This window comes from Phodopus roborovskii, unplaced genomic scaffold, assembly GCF_943737965.1.
Source record: "Phodopus roborovskii unplaced genomic scaffold, PHOROB, whole genome shotgun sequence".
NCBI lineage: Eukaryota > Metazoa > Chordata > Mammalia > Rodentia > Cricetidae > Phodopus > Phodopus roborovskii.
The window spans coordinates 10,164,760-10,184,400 of NW_026125506.1; the positions used below are offsets into that span (position 1 = coordinate 10,164,760).

General features: G+C 46.3%; 1 protein-coding gene across 1 annotated transcript in view; it reads right to left on the bottom strand.

The window, feature by feature from the left end:
- Acad10 (acyl-CoA dehydrogenase family member 10) overlaps positions 1–19,641 on the bottom strand; it is a 36,169-nt gene that overhangs the window by 13,916 nt on the left and 2,612 nt on the right. The window contains exons 3-9 of the mRNA XM_051176592.1: positions 13,647–13,795; positions 11,049–11,243; positions 10,050–10,208; positions 8,914–9,073; positions 7,580–7,721; positions 4,409–4,477; positions 1,415–1,596 (exon numbers count right to left, since the gene is read on the bottom strand). Of these exons, the coding sequence (XP_051032549.1) occupies positions 1,415–1,596; positions 4,409–4,477; positions 7,580–7,721; positions 8,914–9,073; positions 10,050–10,208; positions 11,049–11,243; positions 13,647–13,795 (1,056 nt within the window). The remainder of the gene's footprint in view (positions 1–1,414; positions 1,597–4,408; positions 4,478–7,579; positions 7,722–8,913; positions 9,074–10,049; positions 10,209–11,048; positions 11,244–13,646; positions 13,796–19,641) is intronic.

The window sequence follows — 19,641 nt, forward strand, 5'->3', positions numbered from 1 at the left end:
CCTATGTGAAGCTCCTGCCCATTGAGGAAGCCACTTTGCCTCAGCCGGTTCTCCACGGTCTAGGCACTACTCCTCCACGACAAATCTTCAAGCCTGACTCCTAATCCTCTTTGAGGGTTTGTGAGCTTTCAAACAGTGTGACAGTGGTAGGCTAAGGAGTCAGACTACCGGGGGTGGGATCCAGCTCTGCCAATCATCCAACTGTGGGATGACAGGTGCCCTGCCTAACCCTGCTGGGCCTTACTTTCCTCACCTCGACAGACTCTTCCTAGAGCTGAGGAAAGGATAAAACATGTAAGGGTGAGCCTTAATGTGGCGCATGCCTTAATCCCAACACTCAGGAGGCAGAGGCTGATGGATCTCTGACTTCAAGGCCAGCCTGGTCAGGCTACACAGAGAAGCCTTGTCTCAAAAAGTCAAAATAAATAAGTAAAATATTAAAGTTCATAAAGTTGAGGTGGGATGATCACTTCAGATAAGTTGGCAGCATGGTGAGACCCATGACATACTAAGTCTCTCTCTCTTTCTCTCTCTCTCTCTAAGAAGCCAAGTATGGCTGAGCAGTGGTGGACATGCCTTAAATTCTGGCACTGGGGAGGCTGAGGCAGGTGGATCTCTGTGAGTTCAAGGCTAGCCTGGTCTACAGAGTAAATTCCAGGACAGCCAGGGATACACAGAGAAACCATGTCTTGAAAAACCAGAAAAAAAAAAAAAAAACCAAAAACAAAAACAAAAAACCCAACAACAACAACAATCCCCCCACACACAAGAGATCAAGTATGGTGGTACACCCATAATTCCAGCACTTAGGAAGTAGAAGCAGGAAGATTAGGAGTTCAAAGCCATCCTTAGCTACATTTCTAGTTCAAGGCCAGCCAGGGGGTACATTCAACTCTCAAATAAATAAATTTATCTACTGTTTATTTGTTTGTTTGGTATTTCAAGATGGGATTTTCTCTATAGCCCTGGTTGTCCTGGAACTTGCTCTGTAGACTAGGCTGGCCTCAAACCCAGAGATCAGCTTGCCTCTGCCTCCCAAGTGCTGGGATTAAAGGATTGTACCACCACCACCTGGCTCAAATAAAATAAAAATGAAGTATTTTTTTTTTAAAGGAAGAAAAGGAAGAGATGGAATGAGAAAGGCTGTCTTAAACACTATGATCAGCACTGGGAAGAAAGAAGGGGTTAAACAGTTTAGTCACTAAAAACTGGCAAGGAGAACAGAGTCCTTAATTAGGTCCATGATGTGGATTATCCAAGGACAAAATGAGGGGTAAGCAGTACCAGTTATGATTAGCTGGGTTCAGAAGGTGGGCAGGGTTGTGAGTCAGCACCCCTAGCCACCCAGACCCCAACAGCAGAGCTTCGCCTTGTGAGAGGAACTGCGGGTGGAGGAGGGGCTGCCCCTGCACACCTTGTTTCCCGAAGCTGTCCAGGCCTGTGGCCTGCAGGTCCACACTGTGAATTCTGCACAGGACTTGGTTCATGGCAGTGTATATGGCTTGCCGCCGGCTGGGCTCCAAGCCTGGCAGGGAGGGATCTTTGTAGATGATGCCTGGGCAGTACTCCATCAAGTAGAAGGGTGTGCCGATGATGCTGGCAGGGACACAGATGGGGTGGGCACTTCAGTGACTGACAGCCCTGGTGCCCGTTTCTGTGAGGAGAGTTTGGGAGAGGGGGCAGAGCTCCTTTGCCTCTAAGTGCACCCGACTGAGAGTGCCCATCACCTCTCCCTCACCCCTGCCCACCCATGTATGGAGACAGCCCACATGTAGAAACCACTGAAGGGGTTTTAATGTGACAACTGTAAGACCAAATTGTAGAATGAGGAGTTTGGCCCTTGAGTAGCTGTGACTTACTAAGACATCTGTCTAAAGGGTTTCATTGCTTCTTTTGAGACAGGGTCTCACTGCATAGCGCGGTTGTCCTCAGCCCTCAGAGTGCTGGGATTCCAGGCCTGTGCCGTTTTATGTGTGTGTGCCGGCACAGGTGAGGCACACATGTCATGAAGCACAGGTGTCCGTTCTCACCTTCCACCTTGTTTGAGGCTGTACCCCAGTTTTCTACTGTGTACAGCAGGCCATGTGGCCCACAAGCTATGGGGATCCTTGTGCCTCTGCCTCCCATCAAGCTGCAGGAGTGCCAGGACTACAGGTACTTCCACTCTCCACCCAGCCTTTATGTGGCTCTGGGATTTGAACTCAGGTCTTCACACTATACAGCAAGTGCTTTTACCCACTGAGCCATCTCTCTAGCCCCTGTTGTCTTTTCCCCCATCCATTTTGCCTGCACTATGTCTATGTACCATGTGCCTGTGGAAGCCAGAATAGGGTGTTGGATCCCCTGGGACTGGAGTTAACAGGTGGTTCCTATTGCTTTTTGTCATCGGTAAAACTTACCCAGTTTTAAAGTGATCAGAACAAGTACACAGAGGTCCTGGTGTAGCATCTACTTATACATGGGGCATCTACTGACATCCCTCCTCGTTCCTGAGGTAATCTGTACCCTTACTTAAAGGCCCTGAAGGCACATGTACCACCCTGCGGTGTTCAGGAAATTTGCTGTCATATTTTTTTAATTTATATATTTTTATTTCATGTATGTTTGTGTTTTACATATATGTATGTCTGTATGAAGGTGTCAGATCCCCTGAAAAAGGAGCTGCCATGTGCTGGGAATTGAACCATGGTCCTCTGGAAGAGCAGTCAGTGCTCTTAGCCGCTGAGCTCCCTTGCTGTCCTCACGTCGTTAACCATCTGTTAGTCATGACTAGAAAGTATTTTACTGCTCTAAAAAGTGGCTCTAAAAATTATTCTGTGTGTTTATCCTGACTTGAAACATATTTTTTTGTTGTTGTTGTATTTTAATGTGTGTGGGTGTCTTGCCTGCATGTATGTCTGTCCAGCACATGTGTGCCTGGTGCTTGTGGAGGCCAGAAGTGGACATTGGATGCCCTGGAACTGGAGTTACAGCTGTGAGCTGTCCTGTGGATGCTGGGAATAGAATCTGGGTATTCTATGAGACTGACAAATGCTTTTAACTGATGAGCCATCTCTCCAGCCCCATCAAAGACATTTTTGGAAGAGTTAGGGAGCTGGCTCAGTCGATGAAATGCTTGCTGCACAAGCTTAAGGATCTGAGTTTGATCCCCAGAGCTCACAGCTGTGGTGGTGTGCACTAGCAGTCACGGCACAGGAGGGCCAGCCAGTCTAGAGAGTTTCAGATCTGAGTGAGGGACCCCTCGACAAACAAACAAGATGGCTCTTTAGGAACCACACTCAAGCTTAGCCTCCACATGCATGCATACACCTATGTACCCGCAATCACGAACATCCTTACACACATGACATTCTTGGGCGTCAGTTGTGGTAATCCCAGCACTGTGAAGGCTGAGGCAGAAGAATTGTACATGAGAAGTCAGTCTGGGCTACATAGTAAGACCCTGTCTCAAAAAAATGAATAAATAAATAAATGGGCATGTAAATTATGCCACATATATGAAAAGAACATGTGGCACTTTAATCCGAAGTGTCAATAGATGTTTCCTGTACTGTTTTCCTTCAATCGTTCTGTGTGATTGAAAACCTCTCTAATTAAATTAGAGAGAGAGAGACTCAGTTGGGCAATCAGCTCAGTAGGAACAAACAATCAGCTTTGTATGTGCTTGCTTAGTACATACAAAACCTGGGTTCCATCCCAGCGACACATAAACAGGTCATGTGCTGCATGGACTAACCCCAGCAAGCAGAGAGATCAGCCATTCAAAATCATCCTTGGATACAACTGTCTCAAAGACAGACAGACAGGCAGGCAGACAGACACACACACACACACACACACACACACACAGAGAGAGAGAGAGAAAGAGAGAGAGAGAGAGACAGAGAGAGAGAGATAGAGAGAATGGTACAGAAGTTTAGAAGAGAAGTGTACCCCTTTAATCCCAGCATTCAGGAGGCAAAGGCCAGCCTGGTCTACATAGTTCCAGGACAGCCAGAGCTACATAGAGAGACCTTGTCTCAACAAACAAAACATTTTTGACCACAATAAGAAAAGAACAAAAGCAAGCAACATGAAACTCAGTGGACTCTGTGTGTATGTGTGGTGTGTGTGTATATGATGTGTGTGCTTTTACTGAGAGAGGCTCTCTCTACATAGCCTCCTGCCTCTGTTTCCCAAGTGCTGGGATTACGTTATACCACATACAGCTAAGTGGGTAAGTATTTTTGGAATGCTAAGAAAGCTATTTTGGGTGGGCATGCTTTCTGGGTGACATGGTCTTAGGGCTTGGGCGGAGGGAGGCTGCATTTGATTTTCTCAGCTCTAAGGAATGGGCTCTTGAGTTAGCAAATGGGCTTTTCTCTCCTGTAGCCTGAGGACACAATGGCACAATACACAGATCTTTTACCTTGAGTCTTCACAGAGGTCAATGACAGTGGGGACAGGGACACCAGCATTCCCAAGGGCTTTCATTATCCTGCCAGAACAGAAGAAGACACATCATCATGGGCAACTGCTTTTCTTATTTTAAAAAGTAGTCCATTGTTGAGGTGGGTTCAGTTGGTAAAGTGCTTACCACATAAACACAAGGACATGTGTTCAGCTCCCCAGCACCCATGTGAAAAGCTGAGCATGGCAGCATGTGCCTATAACCCCAGCCTGCCGGTATGTCGGGTGAAGACAGGCAGATTAATTAACTCACTAACTGACATGGCTTCAGGTTTACTGAGAGACCTTTATATCAAAACATAAATGTGGATAAGACACAGATTACAGTGCACACCTGTAATCCCAGCACTCAGGAAGCAGGGGCAGGCAGACCTCTGAGTTTGAGGCCAGCCTGGTCTACAGAGTGAGTTCGAAGCCAGCCTGGGCTACATGGTAAGACCCTTGTCGCAAAAACTAACAATTGGCTCTGTGGCTGAGTGCACTGTCAGTTCTTGTAGACAACTCAGGTTTGGTTCCCAGCACCCACATGGCAGCTCACAAGCTCCTCTAACTTCCGTTCCAGGGGACCCAACACCTTCTTCTTTGTAGGCACTGAATGCATACAGTACACAGACATATGTGCAGGCAAAACACCCATACACTTAAAAAAAATCATGAAGGTGGAGAGTGACCAAGACAAGATACCTGACTTTGATTGACCCTGGGCCTTCGCATACGTGCACGTGTACAGGCATGTCAAATGCACGCGTGCACATACCATACACGATACATAACACATGCAATAAAATTAAGAATAGTATGTTGGGGGTGGGGCTGTATCTCAGTGGTAAGAGGCTCATCTAACATACACAGGCGCAGGGCTCCATCCCCAATGTGGCAGAAGAAAGGGAGAGAGGGATAAAGGGACGGAGGGATGGAAGGAGAGAGGGAGGGAGGGAGATTACATCAAGTACCGGTATGCACCTGTGACCCAACATCAAAAGTCACAAGAGACAGAACGAGAAAGAGAGGCCAGGACATGGAGTTCTCCTTGGGTCCCACACTTGCCCTTTCTCTCGCACACTGTACTGCAGGGGAAGAAGGAGGAATCTTCCTTGAAAGACTCCAGTTGAGGGTTCTAATGGCTCTGCCCTCCTCTTTAAGAGATCTGGACCTAAGATTCTGTATTATGTGTGTTTAAACTGTCTTGGTGGCACAGGGCTGTAATCTTAGCTACTCAGGAAGCTGACCTGAGCAACCTGGAGACCATGGATGAAACAGTACATGGTAATGCTAGGTTAGTGGCACCCGCCTTTAACCCCAGCACTTAGGAGGCAGAGGCAGGCAGATCTCTCGTGAGTTCAAGGCCATCCTGGCCTTGAAAGTGAGTTACAGAACAGCCAAGGCTACACAGAGAAACTCTGTCTCAACCCACCCCCATGCAAAATAAGAGTACATGGTAAGAACATTTAAAACTGTAACTATTTCTCTATTATTGTGTATGCATGAATACACGATGTGAGGGCTCGTGTGCCACTGCATGAATGTGGGAGTCAGAGGACAGCTCTGGGTGGGGGGTGGGGGGTGGGGGGGTATGGCTCCAGGGAGTAAACTCAGTTCACTAGACTTGTGCAGCAGAAAAATCCTGCTCAGAAAATACAAAAACAAACAAACAAACAAACAAAAACCCTCTTTTTAAAAGTGTGGGAAGTTAGCCCTGTCAGACATATGGCTGCTGTCCAATCATAAGCACCTGAGTTCAAATCCCGGCACACTCAGAGAAAGCCCAGCATAGTGGTACATGCTGGTATTCCCAGAGTGGGGAAGGGGAGACAGGTGGATCCTGGGGACTCACTAGCCAGTGAGCCAATCCTAGTCACTGAGCCCAGATCTCAGTGAGAGACTGTGTCAAAAATCAAATGGATCCACACCCAAGGTTGACCTCTAGCTTCCACGTGTACACACACACACACCCATGCATACACTTATGCGTAGCCCACATACAAATAATTAATTGCAACACATTAAAAATAATTTAAAGTAAAAAGAGTGGGAATGATGGAGTACATCTTCAATCCCACTGGTGAGTCACATGCCAGAGAATCAGGAGGTTGAGGTCATCCTTGGGTAAATCTGATGCCAGCACAGGCTACATGGGACCATATGAAAACAGAGACAGGGCTGGAGAAAGGGCTCAGTGGTTTAAGAGCGCTGACTGCTCTTCTAGATGAACCCAGGTTCAAATCCCAGTACCCACAGGATAGCTTACAATTGTCTGTAACTTTGAGATCAGACACCCTCACGCAGACATACACACAGGCAAAACACAGATGCACATAAAATAATAAAAATAAATAAATTATTAAAAAGAAGAGAGAGAGAGAGAAAGAGAAGAGAATAACTGGTACTTGGAAGGCTGAGGATCATTTGGGTGCAGGAGACCAGCCTGGGCAACACAGTGAGGCCTCCTTAAAGCAGAGCAAAAGTAGGCAACATGTTCTCATATGGCAGAGATTGATTATTACAGTTTTAAAGGCTTCAGGGCAGCTGGGCATAGCAGCACAAGACTTTCATCATAAGAGGTGGAGGCAGGTGGATCCCTATGAGTTCAAGGTAAACCTGGTCTGTACAGCCAGTGAGCCAGGGAATCATAGTGAGAAAAAGCAGAGGGTGGATGAGGCTTAGTTAAGAGCACTGGTTGCTTTAGCAGAGAACCTGAATCCATTCCCAGCACCTACATGGCAGCTCTCAACTATCTATAATTCCACTCCCGGGGGAGCCACCACCTTCTGACTTCCATGGGCATGTGATTAATAAATATACATACATGCAGGCAAAACACCCATACACATAAAAAGTGTGTACTGCTATACTCTTCCAGAGGATCAAGTTCCGCTCCCAACACCCACACAACAGCTCATAGCCACCTGTAACACCAGCTCCAAGGGATCCAACACACCCTTCTTGCCTCTATGGTCACCCACACTCATGTGTACACACACACACACTCACATACAAATATAAATTGTGTCTTTAAAGGAGGTAGGGACTTCAGGACAGTTCCACAGAAGCTGACTTGACAGTTCAAGACTGAACTTCTGTGCTGGAGACATCAGCCACACAACCATCCTCTGGGTCCCCAGAAATTTACCTGAACTCCCTCTCTATGGCATGGGCAGAGGGAAGAAGGGTCCCCGGAGGTTTCTTCCTTAGGACCAGCTGACGATCAGCCAGCCTGATGTAATACGTTGGATTTGATTGTCCATGATCAAACTGAAGGAGCTCCATAGGGCCTGCGGGTTTGACAATACAGCACTCAGAAGGGAGCCAGAACTAAGATCAGGACAAATGGGAATTCCTGCTTCCCAGTGAGGTGTGCCTCTGGGACGCATAATTTCCTCCTATATGATGCCAAGCAAGAGATGCCATCTTCCCAGGGGTAAAACAGAACTCCAAGCTTATACACTCAGAGCCACATGCCGTTACAGGGCAACAAAGGACTCTTCCTTAACACAATGGTCACCTCATCTCTCTGTGTGTGAATAGCTCTTGGCTGATTCCTGCCTGGTGACTCCTGCCCCTGGGTTCTGTTTATCACTCCAAGCTGACATGGCAACACATCTGGCCCCACATAACTTCCTATGCCTGAGATAAAAATTGCCCTTGTAAGTCCCTTGCGCATGTTCTTCCAAACCATGCCTGACACTGCCATGACAGCTGATGGGAGCCAGCCATGCAAAGCCAAAGCTGCCCACAGGAGACACGCTTTCCCAGCCTCCAGGCTAAGTTCTGCAGCTCTTTTGCAGGCTCCTGGAAGAGGCAGACCTCATACACCCTTAGCTTCATAGTAAGATTTGTTCCACTTGGCAGGAGGTTGAGCGGACATGGGAGTCGGCCATTAGCTGGCATGCACTACAGGGACCTTTATCTCTGTGGGTGTGCTGCCAAGGAACCCGAGGCTGGGAAACAGCACAATGCAGAAGTATAAATAAGAGCCTTCTAGAGGACCGAGTTGGGGGAGGCGCCAGGAAAGCTTTCAAAAGCTCTAAGATGACCTTGTTCAGAGGGCAGAACCCAGAGAACAAGAAGACTGGAAAGAGGTGTCACCTTGCTACTTTTAAAATCACACACACCCCTTTTTTTTTTTTGGTGGTACTGGGGACAAAACCAAGGCGTCACCCATGTTAGGTAAGTGTCCTGCCACTGAGCTAGACTCCCAGGCTCTAAAGTCACGTAACATACAGACAGTCAGCCTTACAACAGACTATCGTCTCCTAAGTCACGGTGCATCTCCAAGCTCCTTCCTCCTCGGTGGCCAGTTTCAGGCAAAGCCCACCCCACCAGACTCTGAGATGGAGTACTGGGGTGATGGAAGACTGCTCGTAAGGATCCTCAATGGCACCCACATATTCCATCAAGGTCCGGCAATGACAACCACACTCTGTGGACAGAGCTCCCTAAACAGGTAAGCTTCCCTACCGGTGCCGGTGCCATGGGTCCCCAGCAAGTCCTTCAGGTACTTCTCCAAGGCATCCTCTGCAATCTGCATGGTCTTCCTCACAGGACCCGTGTTGGGAACGCCCACACACAGCGGGAAACCCAGCAGAGCTTCCAACTCCTTCACTGCTGTCTCAGGACGGTCAACCTACTCTCAGAAAAAGATCACAACTTGTGTCTGTTGACCTGGCCCTCAGCCACCTGTCTCCAAGAGGGCCACCCCTTAGTGAGCAGTGGCTCCCAGCCTTCCTAATGCTGCAACCCTTTAATACAACTTCTCATGTTGTAGTGACCCCCAACCACAAAAATCTTCATTGCTACTTCACAAAGGTAATTCTGGTACTGTTGTAAGTCATCATGTAAATATCTGATATGCAGCATATCCGGTGTTCGGTCCCTGTGAAACAGCCATTTGACTCACCCCCAAAGGGGTTGTGATACACAGGTTCAGAACCACTGCCTCAGACAGTGGCCCTGGGAGCCTTTGCTCGGCTCGGAGAAAGCACAGTGAGTTTCCTCTTCCATCTAATCCTAAGCCTTGCCGTCACAGAAGAGTACCATCCATGGGGTCTCAAGAGGCCAGGATGGTGAACAACCTATACTATGGGGAGTTAAGTAGCAGGATCTGGAGTTCAAGGCTGGCCTGGGATACACAGAGACTCTATCTGAAACAAGAGAACAAACAAAAAAGACTGTATCACACTCGTAGAGGGGGCAAAAGGCTGGGCTGGAGCGGTAGCTGTCTCTGTGGCCTGTGAGTTAACCCTGAAAACCCAGAGGAACAAAACTGGCTAGGATCTCCCACTGCACCTGGCTTCCATGCTATACCACGACCTAAAGTGCCATGTGGCTTGTGGCTCCTGGCCCCTTCCATGTAGAGAAGCATTGCTCAGACACTCTGTGCCAGTCAAAGGCCACCTTCCTCACGTTGCCTCATTCCCACACTGCACACTGCAGATATGAACAGCTAGTTACAGATTATATAGTTAGTCAAAAGCAGTATAACTGATCGAAGGGAGTGACTGAGGAAAACTACAGGTACAAACAGGAAAAGATAACATGGCTGTGCTTGTGCTAACTAATCCTGGTGCACAGCAGCTGCTTCAGGAGATGGTCAAGGTTACCTTAATGGTGCGAATGCCCAGGCTGGCAGCTGCTTTCAGATTGGATCCCAGATCATCAAGGAAAATGGCCTCCGAGGGCTGCAGGCTCAGCCGCTGCAGGCACAGGTGGTATATCCTGGGGTCTGGCTTAGAGATGCCTTCCAGGCAGGACTCCACCACCTGGGGGAGAGAGCGTGGCCCTACGGTACTGTTCCCACAAGCACACTGGCACAAGTTTGAGAGAAAGAAGATGGTGCAGGGTTATTTACTATAACAGGAAGGGTTGTTATGTAAAATGATGTTGCCTTCTTAAAGTGGAGGATTGGAAAACCTGGGGATATAAACGAGGCACCACACTCAGTGCCAACTCCAAAGAAGGGAGTCACAAACCTCACAAACGTCCATCATGCAGTGGGAAAGGCAGGTAGGACTCAGGGCCTCGGGCTCTGTGGCAAGCACCTTTACCCACAGAGCCACCTCACAGACAGCAGTGAGATACTATGGGATGGCAGCAGTCTGGAAGTCAGCATCAGACATGAGGTAGAGGGAGAGTCAGAACTCACATGACATGTGAGGGCTGATGGTGACATAAAGACAGGTGAGGGTTTGAGTGTGGGACATGAAGGTATCCTCACCTCATCAGTGCTTGGCTATGAGCAAAACTATGTTTCAAGAGCGTGTTTTTGCTGGGTGTGGTGGCACACACCTTTAGTCCCAGCACTTGGAAGGCAGAGGCAGGAGGACCCGTGTGAGTTCCAGACCCAGACGGGAAGAGTTCTGTGATTGAGTTCTAGGATAGCCAGGGCTATACAGAGAAACCCTGTCTTGAAAAACCAAAACTACAAACAAACAGAAAAAAAAAGACAAAAAATAAAAACAAAACATCATTTTAAACTTATTACGCTTACACCTAACTTGGGCAGGTACGTGAATAAAAACCCACTTACTGGAGACTGCAGGCAGGCAGCATTTAAAGCTATACCCAGACCGTCTCCATCACACCCATTACCTTGTACTTACCACATCAAACTGTTTCCGGTCCAGGGGCAAAAAGCTTTTCCCATTGGAGAGATAAAAATTATTGGTCAAGACAGCAGTCTGAAGGCCCCTTGCTCTGATCTGAGAGATGGCCTGTGTCATCACTGGGAAGTTCCTTGCCAATCGATCACTAGTCATTAGAGAGAAGAATGAGTCCACAGGCACAGAAGTCTTTGCCTGTCAACAGGAGAGGAGACAGGAGAATTGGCAGGCATCAAGCAAGGTTGTGCTCCCTCATGGTCCACTGGTGAGAATCCATTCCCAGCATCCTACTGCTGCCTGGATAGAAGAGCCCAGCACAGGCTTGCTGTCCATGACGTTAGGGGGTTCGTTTGTATTTTCAGAGGAGTTCCTAGTATATTGAGCAGACACGCCTCAAATGCCTGGAGTCAAGTGATCTTCCTTAGTAACTGAGCAACTTGTATATGCCACTGGCCCTGGATATATATACATCAGACTTTAGAAACTCATTAGAAGTTGAACTTTAATTCAACCCTAGGCGATGAAGGAGGGAATCTCAGCTTTGATGTTAGCCAGGGTGGCAGAGAGACCCCTTCTCACATCCTGCTCAAAAAACAAAACAGGCCTTGGAATTAGAGTTAGGATAAATAAGATAACCAGGGATGTGTCCCTACTCTGGGCAGAAGAGTTCTTCATTCCACTCTTGGATTAATAGTCAAAAAAAGTCAGACTATCAAAAGAGGATATATTAAGCCAGGCAGAAGTGGTGCTAGCCTTTAATTGCAGCTCTTAGGAGGCAGAGGCCAGTCTGGTCTACAGTGTGAGTTCCAGGCCAGCCTGGGCTATTCAGAGAAACCTTGTCTCAAAAAATAGAAAAAAAAAAAAATACAGTATACAATAAAGTTCACAGCACGTTCACCAGATGTCATTTATTGTTAGTGACCTACAGCACTGGATGGATTAGTGTTGTGCCAGCATTAGCTTTGTGAACATTAGTTTCTGAATAGTTTCAGGGTTTTAGAAAGATTTTATTTAAGTATTTTATTATATGGGTATAGGTGTTTTGCCTGCATGTATGTATATTCACCAAGTGCTTGCTGGGAGCCGTCAGGGCCCAGAAGAGAGTGTTGTTGGCCCCAGAAGTGGAGTTAAAGATGGTTGTGACCATGTGGGTGCTGGGAATTGAACCCAGGTCCTCTGAAAGAACAGCAAGCGCTCTTAACTGCTGAGCCGTCTCTCCAGCTCAATTTTTCTGTTTTTAAGTTCCAATCTGTGTGGGTTTTGCAAACAACAGCCAAGGTAGATTTTATAGTAGCTGTACTGAGATACAACTGACACAGCCAGTCTGCTGGGTTAAGGTGCTCAGGTCAACGCTCTTCCTTATTTTTGCGTTTTTGAGACCGGGTCTCACTATGAAGTAGTGGCTGGCCTGGCACTCGTGATGATCCCTCTGCCCTCACCTCCCCAGAGGCTGACCTACAGGTGTGCACCACCATGCTCAGCTGTGTGGTTTTGCTCAATCCTCCTACCTCAGCCTCCTGAGTATTGGGAATAGAGGGATGGGCCACCACACCCAGATAATGGTTTTTAATAGTCACAAAGTCATGTAAATTTCATCATTAAATAAGGACTCACTACCCGACAGAGAAATCAGGCCCTGAGCAATTTCCCCATTTTCTCTTCCTAGAAACCTATTCGCCCTTTCTGTACCTATAAACTTGAGCAACATGGCACCTCAGGAACACAGCAGGAACTTAGTGTCAAATCACAACATTTTTTTTTTTTTGGTTTTTCGAGTCGGTAGACCAGGCTGGCCTCGAACTCACAGAGATCCACCTGTCACTGCCTCCCGAGTGCTGGGATTAAAGATTTCACCACCACCGCCCAGCTCAAAGCACAACCCTCAAGAGTCAGATCCCTCTATCATTTTGGTTCTGGCAAGTGAACTTGGGTCCTCAGGCTTGGTGACAAGCACCGTTGCCAGCTGAGCATTCTTGCTAGACCCACTGTAAATATGTCTAAGCATATAACTCAGTGGCATTAATCACGCTTTCACTAGTGTCCACCATCATGCTGTCCATCCCTGGAACTGTATTTTACATTGTATTCAGTGGAGCCACCAAGGTTATAGAAGTTACTGTAAATGAAAAGTTTAGAATAGTGCACAGTGCAGAGAAAACGGTCAACATTTATTGATTGAATACGCTTTTGGCTCAAAGCCATTATGCTGGCGGCTGGTGTTTCAGTATCTGCTGTAGCTTACGGTAAAGAGCACAGTTATTTATTCATAGGTAAACTCAAAGCTGGAATGCCTCAGCATGGAAAGAATAGCTTGAAAACAGAAAGAAAGGCTATTAGCTTTCCATTTCAGTTCATTTAAATCAATTTATGGCTGAATGCTGGCATATTCGAGTCAGAAGTAAAAATATGAAAAAGCTAGACATGGTGGCTCATGCCTGTAACCCAAGTATCTGGGAGGTGGATAAAGGGGCATCAGACACTCACTGTCACCTTGGGCTACAGAGTGAGTTCAAGGCTGCTGTGGGCTATATACCTTGTCTCAACAACCCTCCCCTGAAAAGTGAGGAGAGGAAGAAACAAGAAATGTTCATCACTCACGATTTCAGAGCACAGTCTCCCAAATTCTTCCAGGAAGCCCTCTGTTGTTATCTCTCCTCTAAGGAACCTCATCCAGGGCCCACTGTCACCATCTCTGATGAAGGCTTTCATTATAGTTCCAGAAGGAATACAATTCTCCACCTCCCATTCTGTAGGGGACAACATACACCGAATAAGGAACAACAACCAATGGGTGGGGTTGGGGAGCCTGGGAGGTGGTTTGTTTTTAAAGATTTATTTATTTATTATATACACATTGTTCTGTCGCATGTATCCCTGCAGGCCAGAAGAGGGCACCAGATCTCATTATGGATGGTTGTGAGCCACATGTGGTTGTGGTTGCTGGGAATTGAACTCAGGACCACTTGAAAAGCAGCCAGTGCCTTAACATCTGAGCCGTCTCTCCAGACCTTTTCTTGTTTGTTTGCTTGCTTTTGTTTTTGTTTTCGAGACAGGGTTTCTCTGTATTGCTTAGGGGCCTGTCCTGGAACTTGCTCTGGAGACCAGAGATCTGCCTGCCTCTGCCTCCCAAGTGCTGAGATCAAAGGTGTGCGCCACCAATGCCCAGCTTCATTGAGGAATTTCTGAGACGGAAACTGCCAAATTGCTTTCCACAGAGGCTGTACTTGTTAACATCCAAGAACAGTACATGGGCTGCCAGACTCCCTACATGCTTGCCAACTCTGGGGCAAACAGAGAGGCTGTGCCCTTCAGAGTGCTCAGAGGCTAAGGAAGCCTTGCTTGCAAAGCCTTGCTGTGCCCTAGTGCTCTGCCGTGGCAGCAGTTATTCTGAAGAACATCATTGCTTCTTTCTTTACACCTTTCCATATGTCAGATACTCTCAAGGCACAGATTCCACTCTAGAAGAAAAAGTGCTTCAAACCACAAGGTTTGGGCTGGAGAGATGGCAGAGTGCTAAAGCATGCCTACTGCTCCTGCAGAGGCCTTGAGTTCAAGGACAGGCTCCAAAGCAAGACAGAGAAATTCTGTCTCGAAAAACCAAAAAAAATTCCTCAATGTTTGTTTGATGTTATAAGTTCACTTCAGATTTCTTCCAGATATATTTGCAAAGCAAGTGGAGGTTATGTACAAGTGTATGGAGTTGATGGGAAAGAGATTGCAAAGTGTATGGATAAAGGACTTGTCAAGTCACTGTGATTGTGGCTCAGACCACAGGAGTCTCTCTGGCTTCTCAGGTTTTGTTTCTTCACTGGGACTGAATGACAGGCGAGCATCCTATGAGAGGCACACCCCAGCTGCTTACCTGCTGAGTCTTCCTGGAATGCAGCCATACCTGTTCTCACCACAGCGAACAGGTGACTAGCTCAGAAATTTATTTGTGGCAGAGATGGTACAGCCCATAAAATTGACACAGTCCTCAAAGGAAAAGCTTGTTAACCCTTGGAGTAAATCTACGCCTACTGACAGAAAAGTATATGAAAGGTTAGGGGTTGGGGTTGGGGCACCATGTGTATGCTTAGCACGTACAAGACTGGCCTAGATCCCACCACCCATGAAAAAGAAAAGTTGGTAAAAATAGTCTACCAGGTAGGAGAAAAAAGGTAGAGAGCAGTCTGTACAGGATGCTCTAATGCATGCATGTACACATTTTCTACTGCACCCTCAGGCATCAATGTCAATGGATAGACACAAGTGTTTGCAGGAAAAACGAGAAAACTTTTCTCAACGGTAACTACTCATAGAATTCGGGACCTATGGGAAATGGAGGGCACAGCAGCAAGTATCCTTTGCACTTATATACTTTCCTTATTTGTGTGTATGTGTGCGTGTGTGTGCATGTGTGAAGGCAGGATGACAACCTTTGGTGTCATCCTCAGGAAGGCCATCCATCTCCTGCAGCTCACTAATCAGGCTAAACTGGCTGGTCATCTGGCCCGGGAATCCTCTGCTCTCCACATACCTGGTGCTGGGATATAACCAGCACAGGACACCATACTTAGCGTTTTTTTCACGAGAATTCCAGGGACACAGCCCAGAGCCTCGTGCTTCTGAGACAAGCGCCTCACTTACTGAGCTCTCTCCCCAGCCATGCTTTCATTTTATTTTAGCCTGAGTAGTCCATAAATGAGGTTGGCACAATTGGGTCTATAGCTCAGGCTGACCTCCAACTCACTATGTAGGCCAGGCTGGCTCTGAATGCTCAGTAGTTCTCCTGTCTCAGTCTACCAAGTATTAAAATTACAGATGTGAACCACCCTATCTAGTTAGAAAATAATTCCTTTTTTTTTTTTTCTTTTTTTGTTGTGGTTGTTTTGGTTTTCAAGACTGTGTTTCTCTGTGTAGCTCTGGCTATCCTGGCACTCACTCTACAGACAGGCTGTCTTCAAATTCCCAGAGATCCACCTGCCTCTGCCTCCCAAATAGAAAAGAATTTCTTAACTAAGACTTGAAAGTCTACAACTATAAATTTTAAAAAACCCACAGATGGTTCTAATGGTATCTTAAAAATGCAAATTTTAGTATGTATCCTTTCTCAAAAGAAAAGAAAGAAGAAAAACCTCAAAAATATTATAAATAAGTCAAAAATAGTGGGCCAGAGATGACTCAGTAATGAAAAGTGTTTACTGCTCTTGAAGGGGACCCAACTTCAGCTTCACAGACACATGCACACACATAAACTTAGGTAATCACACACAAATGCACATAAATTAAAAATAATGAATCAATCTTCAAAAACATCAAAAGCTGCTCCTCAATATAACCGACAAAAGGATCTTACTTAAATTTAGCAAGAAACATTAGGAACTTGGGCTGGAGACATGGCTCAGCAGTTAAGGGCACTGACTGCTCTTCAAGCACCCACATGACAGCTCACAACTGTCTGTAACTCCAGTTCCATGGGATTTGACACCCTCATAAGACATGCATGTAGGCAAAATACCAGTGTACATAAAATAAAAATAATTATATATATGTGTGTGTGTGTATATATATATATATATATATATATATATATATATATATATAATATGTATATATAAAGAAACATTAGGAACTTACAGAAAAAGAAATCTAAGTGACCTATTAACACATTTTAAAAGAGGCAATCAGAGAACACAGAATATTAAAACAACATAGAGTGACAGGCATGGTGGCACGCAGCAATCTTTTATCAGTACTAGGTGTGTGCCCTGAGTAAGAGTCCTAACCATCCTAGAACTCTCTCTAGACCAGGCTGTCCTCAAACTCCCAGAGACCCGCCTGCCTCTGCCTCCCGAGTGCTGGGATTGAAGGCGTGCTCCACCAACGCCTGGCTCACAGTTTACACTTTCTAACCCTTAAAGATTAACTAACTCATTTACGCTGAACTGAGTAAAGAAAGAAGCAAATCCAACCTTCAAGTGGTGGCAAGGTGGACTTGTGTTGGGTTAGTTTTTTGTCAGGATTAACACAAGCTAGGGTCCTCAGGGAAGCAAGAGCCACAGTTATGAAAAACGGCTCCATCAGACTGTTCTGTGGGTGTGGTGGTTTGAAAAAAAATGGTCCCCAAGGGAGTGGCACTAATGGAGGTGTGGCTCTGTGGAATAATCCTTCTGTCCACTGTGAATATGTATTTCTCTCATTGGTTAATAAAAAGCTCACTGGCTGGTAGCCAGGCAGGGAGTTAGGCAGGTAAGCCAAACTGAGACTGATGGGAAGGAGGGCAGGGTCAGGCCTCCCACACACAGAGGGAACAGATGAACATGCCATGTTAATAAAGGTACCACCACGTGGCAGAGTGTAAATAAGGAGTATGTGTTAACTTAAATGTAAGATCTAGTTAATAATAAGCCTGAGCTATTGGCTGAGCATTTACAATTGGTATAAGCTTCAGAGTGGTTATTTGGGACTGGGCAGGCTGGACAGGAAACATGTTTACACTGTGGCTTTGTTAGAAGAAGTGTGTCACTGTAGAGTCAGATTTTCAAAGTCTCATATATGATTAAGCCACACCAGTGTCTCATACCACTTCCTGTTGCCTGCAGAAGATGTAGAACCTTTAGCTACCTCTCCAGCACCATGTCTGCCTGCACACTGCCATGCCCCACCATGATGATAATGAACTAAACCTCTGAACTGTAAGCCAGCCCCCCAAAAATGTTTTCCTTTATAGGAGTTGCCATGGTCATGGTGTCTCTTCACAGCAACAGAAACCCTACCAGGGACTGGGGTATTGCTCTAAAAGACCTAACCAGGTTTTTGTTTGGAGGAATTTGGACTTTGGTACTTTGGGTTAGGAAAGCAGTGGAATGCTTTAAGCATTGCTTAATGGGCCATATCAGTAGGAGCATGGAAGACAGTTGCTGAGGTCATGCTGTTTCTTCACAGCAATAGAAACCCTAATTAAGGCAGTGGGCAAGCCTGTGGGGGCATTTTCTCTACTAGTGGTTGATGGAGGAGAGCCTGGCCTTCTGTGAATGGTGCCACCCCTGGGCTGATGGTCCTCTGCTTCAGTTCCGGCCCTAACCTCCCTCCATAAAAAATAATGACCAGAACACAGAAGTCAATAAAATAAACTGTTTCCTCTCCAAGTTACCTTTGGTCATGGTGTTTATCACAACAATCAGAAGGGGATAAGAACAGGACTGCAACAAGAAACTTGTTTTCCTTGCACTTGAAAACCCAAGTACGTGGTACACAGCAGGGAGGGGGCTCTGTGACCTTTGGGTTCCCCTCTCTCCTCACCTCTTGCCCGCTGTTTTCTTGCAGTGATGTGAATGGACCCAGGGCCTTGTGAGAGCTAGGCAAACTTTCTACCACTAAGCCACATCCCAGCCCAAGTACTGGACTCCCAGGCACTTCACATGTCTTTTACATTCAAGCCAGGGCTTAGTCAACTAATTCTGCGCCAAATCCAGCTGCTGTCAGTGTTTACATGGCCTGTCAGTCAGAATGGCTTTGCCTTCTGAAAAGCTGAAAAACAATGCAACACAGATAGTATTTTGTGACATATGAAAATCTAATCAGCACCCAGGAGACTGAAAGCCATGCCTTTAGCATCATCCCTGGCTCTCTGACTTTGTAATGGTTGCCTGTGTTCAGGCATTTTCAGTAGAAACCATATGACCCTCAATGCTTAAACCCTTTACCTTCTGGCTCCTCTTTGGAAACCCTAGCCAATGTTTGACTTACAACGTGAGTTCACGATGAAGTCATATCGTGAACAACAAAAACTAAAGAGCACACAAATGCTTGAGTGTTGGCTGTGGGCGTTGCAAGGATGCTCTGGGATAGCTTCAGTTCTGTAGCTTCGGTGGTTGAGAATTTTAAACCTGTCCTTTTTCTCTGTATGCCACTTGTTTTATTTGTTTTTGAGGGAGGGAAGATTTACTTGGGCTCACAGCTTTGGACGCATTAGTTCACAAGCAGGATGCCATGTCAGAGCCCAACAACTCACATCATGGAAGCTGGGTAAAGAGAGAGCTCCTTGTGTTATTTCTTTACTTATTTAAAGAAAAACTTTATCCGGGCATTCGTGGCACATGCCTTTAGTCCCAGCAATCAGGAAGCAGAGACAGGCAGATCTCTGAGAGTTTGAAGCCACCCTGGTCTACAGAGCTAGTACCAGGACAGGCTCCAAAGCAATACAGAGAAACCTTGTCTCGAAAAACCAAATAAATAAATAAATAAATAAACAAATAAAATAAAAATAAAGAAAAAATTTCGTGTAGCCCTTGAACTAGCTGTTTAGCTGAGGATAACCTTAAATACTTGATCCTTCTGCTTCATCCTCCCAAATGCCACACCTGGTTTATGAGGAACTGGGGACTGAGTCCAGGGCTGTGTGCATGTCAAGGAAGCAAGGAAGCACTCTACCAGCTGATCTACAGTGTCTTCTGTAGAACACTTCATTTAACTCTCACCCGAGTCCCAGGGAACAAGGGTCTATTATTAGCCCCAATTTAATGACAAGGCAACCCAGACTCAGAGAAGTTGAATAATTTGCCTCCAACACTGCCATTAACTGGAGCTTAGAATTGGACTCCAGAGCCTG